This window comes from Macrotis lagotis, chromosome 7 (genome assembly GCF_037893015.1).
Source record: "Macrotis lagotis isolate mMagLag1 chromosome 7, bilby.v1.9.chrom.fasta, whole genome shotgun sequence".
Classification (NCBI taxonomy): Eukaryota; Metazoa; Chordata; class Mammalia; order Peramelemorphia; family Peramelidae; genus Macrotis; species Macrotis lagotis.
The window spans coordinates 185,881,679-185,893,124 of NC_133664.1; the positions used below are offsets into that span (position 1 = coordinate 185,881,679).

The following is an 11,446-nucleotide window of genomic DNA, read 5'->3' on the forward strand; positions in this document are numbered from 1 at the left end:
AAAAAACCCTTAATGGTGAACCTTGTCTCCTATTGCATGAGGCAATAGAAGAGAGGAATAGATTCATTCACTTTTCATTGTTTTAGCACTTTCTCAAAGAAACCAAAATTCTGTTATTCTCTGTTAGATTCTCTTAAACTCAACTAGCCAGGAAAAGGAAAGGATTACTACTGCAAACCCTTCTCTCCAAAGAGATTTTTTAAATAAGACAGTTGATCCCAGTTGATGAGAAATAAAATTCCCACAATCTTTTTGGCAAGTCCCATCAGAAGACAAGGTAGAAGGATCATTTATATGTAATTTACATTATGCATGCATATAAACATAAAATATATATATATATATATACATTAAATATATGTAGGGGGAGGTGTTGCCTACCAAGTGATCAATACATATAGAGATCTTGCTATCCAAGGACCAGCCTATCAAATTACAGAGAGAGACTCATTTAGTTCTTATACAGCAGATATACATTAGGACTCTAATACCTTCCTAACTTGTTAGGACCTGGCATAGCAAGTTACCCCCACTTGCCCACACATTGATAATAAAGCACCAGAGTAGGGATTTCAAGAGTCTTACATACTTCAGTTACTACAATAATGGAAATCTTCATGACCCCATATAGGGTTTTCTTTTTTTTTTTTAGTTTTTTTTTTTTGCCAGGCAAATGGGGTTAAGTGGCTTGCCCAAGGCCACACAGCTAGGTAATTATTAAGTGTCTGAGACCGGATTTGAACCCAGGTACTCCTGACTCCAGGGCCAGTGCTTTATCCACTGCGCCACCTAGCCGCCCCTACATATGGGGTTTTCTCGACAAAGATACTAGAGTAGTTTGCCATTTCCTTCACTCATTTTACAGATGAGGAAACTGAGGCAAACAGTGACTTGCCCAGGATCTCAGAGCTAGTTAATATCTAAGGCCATATCTGAACTCAAAAAGAGGAGTCTTCCTGACTCTAGGCCTAGTATACTGAGTCACCGAGCTACCCTGCCTTATATACAGGAATTACTTAAAGAGTATTTTAATCTTTTGAGCACATGCCCTCCTACATTCTTCTTACTCAGTGGACCAAAGTATGAAACAGGATTGTACTCCTCAAGGACTCTTCCTTAAGACCCTAAAGCAACCACAACTGGAACTTCCCATGCTGGTTCCTTCTAATAATGAGGAGGTAGTTGACCATACTGGAAGAGGTTGCTGTTCTAAAAGACAGTGACGTTAGATTCTTAACAGTTCTACAAACTAGCCACATAGCCTAAGACTTGTTAGGAAACTTTTATAGATCCTAATTTCATCATCTATAAAGATTATAAGAGAAGTTAAAATGTTAAGCAAATTTATGTTGACATTGTCCTTCAATTTTAAATCTACTTCCTATTTCTTTTCTTGACACCTCTTTTGTCATATCTCTTACATGGTAGAAACATGGAAAATGCCACACTATATGAGACCTATGGACATTCAACCTAGTAGTCAGTTGCCAAAAACAGCTCCAAAGGATAAATTATTCCAATATCACTTAGTAATTTTATAACTACTATTCATACTTTATCCAGATAATTTAGGTTTCTGGTCTAACCATTTTGACATTTGGGGATCAAATCTTTGTTCATTTTATCTGCAACATCATCATTTTGTAGGTATCTATTCCAATTTAGTTGTCAGTTTATGAGCTGAAGAGTTCTTATATATCTGGAACTGGTTTACCAAGGAATCAAGAAAAGGAAGGGGAGGAAGGGAAGCAAGCAAAGTCAATATAGGGTCGATTGGGAAAGATCTGATGGGTGGAAGGATTAGATAATGTGGTGAGAGTAAAGGATAGAGTCTAGAGTTCAAAGGCAGAGGAACAGAAGAGAGTATGAGCAAATAAAGTAATTTCCATTTCATTAATATGGAAATGGAAGTAGAATGCTTGTAAGTGATGGCAAGATCAAGATATGACTCTTTGTCTATAGTTTTGGTGGGGTGAAAAGGACATAGAAAATGGAATGACTACTCACAATAGCAGATTCTGGAATTGTAGGTGACAGGAAAGGCTGCCTGGAGCATGAGGGAAGGAAATTACTAGCGTTATGGTAGCAAATATTCCTGTTACCTGATTAGTAGTTGCTGAAGTCCATTTACATATGCTCCTCTTGTAGCAGGTGTTATCATCAGTAACTAGAAAAAATGGTATTGCTTAGGAGCTGAGTCCTTGGTGGAGGACCACTGGGTGAGCACAGGAGGTAAAAATCCCAGTCTCTGGTATAGTTGGTTCATATTTGTAATGGACATTAACACCCAGGGGACCCAGACAAGTATGATTTTTAGTCTGCCTTTTTCATTTAGCAATAGTAGCCTCCTGTGCTCTATCCATTTTGTTAAAGGAGCCATCTTGAATCACCCAAAGAATAATAAATAGCACCAGGCAAAAGGTGTATGGCCCTGAGTCATCTGTTCTATAAAAAGTAAGATCTCATAACAGATGATCACTTACTTCTCAAAAGTGACACAGAATCCTCATAGGTACTGACTCTGAAGGATCCTATTAGGCAGGAACTTGAGAAGATGTTTTATGTTTAAGAAGAACTAAAGGGCTCCTCTTACCCTGCAGCTGAATTTCTCCAAGCAGTTTTACTAGCACCCTCATGAGCTGGGCATTAGTTGCTCCTTATCAACTTCAGGAGGTAACTGTGCCTCCGCTCCCCTAGCAGGACAGTAGCCTTTGTAACCTCTTCCTGATTCCCAGAGCAGCAATTCATACCCATAGCAGTATTTGTCCAAACCACAACTATCCCAACTTTCTCCTCAAATTTATCCAGTTCTTCAACCCTTACCACTGTAGCTATCTGGTAGAAACAAGTCTGAAGCCACTCTGAGCAGGTTGGGTTAGGCTGTGAAAGACTATGGGTTGGCAATCTCTCAAACTCATTTCCTTTAGCAACTTCAGGTCCTTTTGCAGATCCTAGTTGAGTAGCCTGCTGCAACTAAAATAGGAATTTATCTTTATGAGGCCAAGTGCCAATAAGTGTCCATCTCAGTGTCCTCAAAAATGGACAAATCGATTTAACTGACTGTAATAATAAATCCTCAAAGAGCTCTCAAATGCTTTAGAATTCAACTGCAAAGAGAACTGAGAGTTGACTACATTAGACCATGTCCTCAGGAGCTACTGCTTCAGTCATTCCTGATTCTATTAGCACTTCGGCAATCTGCACAACTCTGAGAGAGAGAAGTGTTGCCCACTCCCTGCTCCCAAAGAAGTAGGAATCACCCTTCTCCCTAGAGGAAAAATAATTCTGGTACTTTTTTATTTAGCACTTGAGTGAATTTCCAAGTCTCTTCCTCACTTCTGCATTCATTTTCTGTGTCATGGTTTCAGTCTCAGCAGGATACAATGGGACTGGAACCTCTGGAACTAGAACTTTGGGGTCGGAGTTACCATTTCCATCAGAAGCTCCCTTCACTTCCATAGAAACTAGCCCCATTGCTTTCATTGCATGGTTCCAGTAAGCCAGCATCTGTCTCTTAATTGCTGAATATTTGGAGTCCATTACCTTCTAGTCCTATTATGCTGGCAGTCCAATTTCTGCAAGATGATCAACAGCAGACACTGGGCATGGCACTTTCTTTAACTTCCCAGGCAGTCATCTCCAGAAGTCAATGAGCCCATCTCTCCATGTGAGTGGGAGACAAGGAGATGCCACAAAGATAAACTGCACCTCTACACATGCCCCTCCCCAGGGAAATGCATCTAATCCATAGGGAATGCTGTCTCAAGTGGTCCTCAGTGAGGTTAAAGGGCCCCAATTCCATGTATGTAAGCTTGTTTATGCCCCTAGATAATGAGAAAGTAAGAGCTAATCAGGTCCTAGGGACTAGTTTTGATGCTTTTTTGGGAAAAATTAATCCTTATTGAGGGCAAAAGGAAACCCTGGTACTGTCACATACTTCACCTTACTTGACTCGTGTGTGTGTGTGTGTGTGTGCGTGTGTGTGCATGCGTGTGTGTGTGTGTGTTTGTGTGTGTGTGTGCATGTGTTCCTCAAGGATCTGTTCTAGACCCTCTGCTTTTTTTTAATACTCAATCCTTTGGCAACTCCTTCAATTTCAACTGCCACCTTTAATAATAAATCAGTAAGTATTTCTTCAACAATTCCTAGGAACCTGCTGACATTTATATAACACTGAAAGGTTTACTAAGACTTTCATATATATTATCTCATTTGATTCTGTAACAGCCCTATGAATTGGCTACATTGGATATTATTTTCCCAGTTTGGCATAGGAAGAAACTGTAGCTCAGTGACATTAATTATTTAAGCCTCAGAGACAGGTTTTAAACCCAGGTTTCTCTTGATTCCAGGTCCTAGTGTTCTTTCCAATGTATCAGGCTTCCTCTTTGTCTGTACAGATAACTATTGGAATAATCTCCTAACAGATTTTCTCACCTCTTCTCTCACCTTCTGATTTGTCCTTCATACCTCAGCTAGAAAAACCTTTTCTTCTGCATAGCTTCGGATTAATTACTTTGCTCAAAAGCCTTGAACAGTTTCTTCTTTCCTAGTGAATGGAATTCAAGTACCTTTGCCTAACCTTCAGGGTCATTCATCCTTTGGTACTTATTTATCTTTCCAGATATTTTTCATATTTTTTCACTCCCCTTCACATACTCTATTCATTATGTTCCAGTATGATAATGAGGAAGATAAGAACCCAATAACTATAACACAGAGCAGAGTGTGATCCTTGAGATAAGAAGTAAAATACAAAATGTTCTGAGAACATAGAGAAGGGTGAAATTCCTTATGGTTAGGATGATCAGGGAAGGTTTCATCAATATGTGTATGTGTGTGTAGTGGGGGACAGGGTATAGATTTCAAATGGAACTAAAATATGAATAGGATTTTAACAGAAATATACAGGGGAGTAGCATTCTAAGTGCCACTGTCGACCATGACCCTTTCTACATAAAGGACAGGCATGTTAGATCTTATCCCTTTCTCAGGCTTTTCTGGTTTCCTTGAAGAGGTCAACTATGTCTAGACTCCCTGCCAATGGCTCCAGCCCCCACTCACGATGTTCCCCCAATTAAATGAGGTAGGTCCCCTATACCCTATGTTCATTTACCCATTTACAGTTCAATTAAATGTGACTCCAACCAGAAATTAAAAGATACTTACTTCTTGGAAGGAAAACTATTACAAATATGCATAATATACTAAAAGGCAGAGACATCACCTTGCCAACAAAAGTCTATGTAGTCAAAACTGTTTTTTCCCAGTACCAATTTATGACTGTAAGATCTGAACTATAAGGAAAGCTGAGGGCCACAGAAAGACCACCACTTTTGAATTATGGTGACGCAGACGACTTTTGATGGTCTCTTGTACAACAAGGAGATCAAATCAGTTAATTACTAAAAGAAATTAATTCAAGCTATTCACTGGATGATCACATACTAAAATTGAAACTTTCATTATAAAATGAGAAGATGGGACTTAATGGAAAAGACATTGATGAGTGAAGGGAGAAGACAGAGGATGAGATGGATAGATAATACCATGGAAACCTCAAATATGAACTTGGGTTGATCAATTATGAAAGATAGTAGAGTTTGAAACTATGCTCAAAGGGAAATAAAATTGTATATACCCTTTGATTTAGCAAGACCATTACTAGTTCTGTATTCCAAAGAGATCATAAAAAGGAGGAAAAGACTATGTACAAAAATATTTATAGCAGTTCTTTTTTGTGGTAGTAAAGAATTGTATATTAAGAGAATGCCCATTAATTGGGGAATGACTGAATAAATTGTAGCATATGAATGTACTGAAACACTATTGTTTTGCAAGAAGTCATGAACAAATGAATTTCAGAAAAACCTGGAAAGACTTAGATCAACTGATGCTGAGTGAAGTGAGCAGAGCCAGGAGAAAGAACATTGTACACATTAACAGCAATATTGTGTGATGATCAACCATGATAGACTTAGACAAATAGACAGAGTTAGAAAAAGATAATTCTAAAAGACTTTTGATGTAACATGCCATCCACATCCAGGGAAAAACTTCTGGAATCTGAATACTGACCAAAGCACACTGTTTTCACTTTTTTTTGAAATGTTTTTTATTTTTTCTTTCTCATATTTTCCCCTTATGTTCTGATTCTTCTTTTACAACATGATAATATGAAAATGTGTTAAATATAATTGTATGTGTAAAACCTTAGACTACCTGCTGTCATGGGGAAGGGGGAGGGAAGAAAGGGAGACAGAAAAGTATGGAACTCAAAATCTTGCACAAAATAAATATTGAAAACTAACTTTACATGTAATTGGAGAAAAATAAAATTAAAAAAGAAAGAAAGATAGTAGAAGATAGAAGGTCCTGGAATGCTATGATCCATAGGGCCACAAAGAGTTGGACACAACTAAACAACTGAGTGACAACCAAAAATAATCATCAATTTACGAACTTACTTCCTAAATACAGGCCTTAATCTCCCTCCTACCTTCATGCCAATGACGTCAATCATTGAAGAAGTGAAGGAAATTAAATTATAGTTTCATTCAGTTTCTATAAAGTACAATCTCGTTTCAAGTCCAAAGTCCCCATTGGTTTTCAGTCCCAGGTACTCTGGTTTCTCAGGACTTCTGTGCCAAGCTAGCTGACTGTAACATCCAACCTGGAATCATGTCTCCAAAGATTGTCATGACTCAAACTCCCAGGTCAGGTGGAAATTATTGTCAGGACCTGAAACTGAGGACAAATGGCACACAACAAAAATACTCCCAGGCCCATTTCTTGGAGCTGGGACAAAAGATGGGAGAGTATTCCCCACTTCCATTGAAGTCCATATACCAACTGTGTGCAAACTGGGTAATCTTTACCCTCTGGTTTAGCCAGAAAGAACTTGAAGAAGAAAAAATTGACTCAGTCTGGCAGTTTTAAAAAATGTAACTTGTTCCAGCTATACAGTTAATAAAAGGAGACTACTCACTCTACACCAGGTAGGGAATACAGGAAAGCAGGATCTGTTCATGGGCAGGGCAAGCTACCTTACTCACACAGGGAAGGCCACAGAGGTAGGAAAATGCAAGGTGGGTTCAAGTTTGTTTGTTTTTTTAAGTACTAAGTTGTTTATAATGTGTATGTCTGATAGTGAGTAATAAAAATCGAAAGAAGTTGGAGTCAAATTGTGAATGGTCTTGAAAGCCATGATAAGGAATTTTTATTTTAGCCTGTATCCCTGGGGAGTAATTGAGGGGTTTGGATCAAAAGGGAAATAATATTAGATATATATTTTAGAAAGACTACTCTGGAAACAGTGTTTAGAATTAATTAAAGGTAAATTGATCAATAAGTTATCTATGTGAGGAATACAAGCACCTGAACCAAAATATGAGCTAGATACAATGCTGGCAGAAGTGCTGGCTTTGTGTCTCACTATCAAAAACTGTCTTTAAAAACAAAAACATCTAATGTCCCCACATTCTCTTGGGCCGGCTTGTAGGGAAAGTTGTAGGACCCTTGCAGTCAAATATAATGGGACTCTAACAGTACCATGTGCAAACTTGGATTTCAGAGTATAATCATTCCAGCAGATCATTTAGAAATTTTAAATAAGACAGATCCTAGCGTTTATTGTAGGGCAGCTAGGTGGTGCAGTAGAGAAAGCAGGAAGCTTGAAATTAGGAAGATCTCAGTTCAAATCCAGCCTCAAACACTAGCTGGGTGACCCTGGGCAAATCATCTAATCTGTATTTGTCTCAGTTCTTCATCTCTAAAATAGAAGCACACTGCAGAAGGAATGGCAAACTGCTCCAGTATCTTTGCCAAGAAAATCTTATGGACCAGAGTCCATAGAATCAGATACAACTAAACACCAAAAATCACTTGATACTGAGTTCTATTCTTTACAGAGAAGTACTATTTTTATGTCTTTTATTTTTCTTTTGAGAGTACCTTAGCCAAGAACAAAACAACTTCTCAATTCTATAGGAACTCTTTTTTTAAAAAATTCCATTTTGATTTTTGTTAAAGGGTTATTTGTGCAAATTGAAACAAAGTATTAAACTGGAAACTGGTTTAATCTCTAGTCTCAAATTCTGTCCCAATTGTCATTGCCTCATTACTCAGTCTTTCCATTCCTCTTTCCCTTTTCATTGATAATTCTTCCTCTCAGTTTTCATATCTATTGTTTATAAAAACGATCCTATTGATTTCTGGTTATACTTTACATCCCTCAACTGTCCTTCCTTCCAATTTCTGCTAATATCCTATTCCTCGTTCTCCATACTTCTTCTGTTACTATGATACAGGTGAGTAGAAAAGAGCTAAGTTAGGGGAAGGCTTTCAACCCAGGCTTCTTCATATGTCCCCCTTCTTTGTCTTTGCCTCCACATAAGTATTTTCTGTGTGGGTGGAGAAAGGGAAGTAGTAAGGGCATGGAGGAAAACAGTAGCCTAAATGTCACTATATATGTCAACTTACAAAATGTAATTACTTCAGAAAAATACATGCCTGCAAAATTTCCACAAATTCCTCTTTATTAAACTTTGCCCCTTCTTTTAGTTTTCCATGATAGAAAACCAAGAACACAAGTATCTATTGACAGCCAGTCTTCCCATTAATAAAAATGTTCATAGAATCATCACCGTACACAAAAAGGTCTATCCTTAGTCAGGTACTTGTAGATGCAGTTCCCAGTTTCTTTTTAGTTGACTAAAGTCAACTTTCTAGGAAGTTGATAAATACCTACTGAAAAAAAAAAAACACGCAGCAGATAGTAAGGAATTGGAAAGCATGGTTATTTAGAAATGACCTGAAAGTCTTGTGGCTGCCAAATCATTCCCTGCTGTATAAAAATGTCCAAGATCAAATATCACCTATCCGTATCATATATCACATATATCACACCACATTCATTGCTCTTTACTTAAAAGAGCTAAAAAGATTTCATCCTTTCTTAGAAAATAAACTTACATAAAATAAAATTCAAAATTGAATGAGTACTATGAAGAGTGAAGAAACCTCTTTCTCTTATTTCTATTAGAATAGGTTTTGGCATGAGAGTCAACTTCAACTCTTTCCCATGATCATATTCAAAAACCCATATTCCTAGGACTGACAGTTGTGTATTTAAAAAAAAAAGCCTGGTTTTGTTCACATTCCCAAATTTGTCATGGCATTATTGCGAAAAACTCCCAGTGTGGAATTGCTTTCACCAGCACAAAACAGTGAGTCTTTTGTAATTATTAAGTTGCTTTGGTCACCAAGAGCATTGACTTGCTCACAGTCACCTGCCTAATCCATGTCAGCAGCAGGACTCGCATTCAGGTCTTCCTATCCAAGAACAAGAATTCCACATTTCCATACTTTAATAGCCCTTAAAGTTTACAAGAGAATGTTTGACTTCCCTGCTAATGATTTCACTTTGTTCTCTAAGTTATATTTCACCATGCATTAACAATTTTATTTTTATCCAGGAGGAGGAAATTCAAATCTAGTGAACAAATAGGATACCCAGGATGTCATGCCCAGCCTTCATCACTTAGGAGATGAAGTCAGCAACTAACAAGAAGGTGGATTCTTTACAAAAAGAATAATTTCTTATGACTTTGGTAAATCAACTTCTCAAAGAGGAGAAAAAGAGGTATTGGTCAGGCTAAACTTTATTAACCAAGCAGCCAAGTGAAAAAGCAATGGTCAAAAATAAAGCAAGTCTAGTCTTTATTTTGGCATAAAGTACCTGAAAACCACTTATTTCCATCATTTCTACCCCACAGGGTGGCAGGTCTGCAGCTCAACATAACCTACCATTTATGCAAATGCATTTTCCAAAAGCACACTGTGACAGGAATTCATGAATCTTGTGATCTAGACAGGAGGTTTATTTAAGGACACATTCTCTTGAAAGTGGACACTGCATAGCTTTAGTTACTCTGCCTTCCCAGTATCTGGTAGTGATATGTGGAGCCATTTAGCTGGGATTTTTTTAAACCACTGACAGCTCATCACCACTCACATTATTCTCATCCCTAAGATATACAAAATTGGAAGGAAGATATCATAAGTGAGAAGTCCTAGTAGAATAATCATTTTCTAAATTGTGTATTCTGATTAATAGTATGCTGTCTCAGCTGTTAACCTTTGGCTTCTATCAAAGTTCAAAGCTTAAAAATAAAGGGTTTCTACCTGTTGATAATGTCTATATGGCTTCCATGAGGACATTGGTCTTCTTAGCCTAAGAAGACCTGTGCCTTACAGCTCTATCCATTTGGATAACTACCTGTATAAATCCATAATCTGGAATGTTTAAGAAGGGATTATGTATGCCAAAAGATGAGGAGTATACTGTACTGGGCATGATATGTGAGGAGGAACTTGGAATAAGAGACCAATATACTAGGGATCAGGTCAGAGAGTTCACAGTTTTGTTTGCTTATGACATCTAACCATCAAAGATGAAGACATATTTTTTTCTTTTAGTCATATCTTATATCTGAAAGATGTGCATGATATCCCCTTACTTTCTATTGCTCCAATTACTTGTTATATCTTTTGGAACTGATAATAAAAAGGATTCACATAAATCCTTGTGTAATAATGTTGCATTATGATTTACTATCCATGCCCAAACTATTCACATTACTAGCTCCCCATTAGGTCCCCAGGAGTAGACATGTACATTTTCAGAATATTATCAATAATACTTCTTGCCATTTTGCACCCTTAAATGTGATATCTTGGGTATATGTGTGCCAAGTTGCTTGTGCTTGGTCTGCCTTTCTTTTTATTTTGTAGTTGCTATAGAAACACTGCAGTCACAATATTGTGAGGGGAATACAGGGTTATCCAAAAGTGTACAATAAAAGTTAATCTACTCCCTGATGTATCATGGCTTCCAACTGTCTGTTTGTAATGCTTATGCTATTCACATTGGGAATATAATACTTTCAAATTAATTCTGATGACTATTGCCAACAAAAAATCTCATTCTTGATAGTTACCCCTTCTTCCTCCATCCCCTCCAAGTCAAAGCTTTACAACAGGAATACATGAAACTAACGGTGTTTAAAGTTCAAGTTCTCAGACTATTATCCCATAAATGGTGTAGTTTCCCTGACTCCAAAAATATTTGAACCATTGCAAAGGAGTTTTTATCTAAATGTCCCTGATTCATTTACACTTAATAAAACATTGTCTCCTTCGATCTCTTTTCTACAAGAGTCCCCCCCCTGCACCCTTGGGCATTCATTGCTGACCAATATGATATATTATGCTTTGGTTCTATTTTTAGAGTCACAGCTGAAGTTTATGCTTCTTAGAACATCTAAGCATTTACTCAAGTGACAATTCCTCAAACTAGTTTCTACTCAGAACAATTTTGTCCTTGATGATACTATAGTGTCATAAATCAATTAATGTTGGTCTAGGAATATTCAATAGTCTCTGT

General features: G+C 37.4%; 1 protein-coding gene across 15 annotated transcripts in view; it reads left to right on the forward strand.

Annotated features, from left to right (window-relative positions):
* LMNTD1 (lamin tail domain containing 1) overlaps positions 1–10,870 on the forward strand; it is a 155,503-nt gene extending 144,633 nt beyond the window's left edge. For all 15 annotated transcript variants that reach the window (XM_074194220.1, XM_074194217.1, XM_074194213.1 and 12 more), the window contains one exon: positions 9,477–10,870. Coding sequence is in view for 1 of the 15 variants with exons in the window: in XM_074194223.1 (XP_074050324.1) it covers positions 9,477–9,497 (21 nt within the window). In the remaining 14 variants the exon portion in view is untranslated. The remainder of the gene's footprint in view (positions 1–9,476) is intronic.
* The last annotated feature ends 576 nt before the right edge of the window (positions 10,871–11,446 follow it).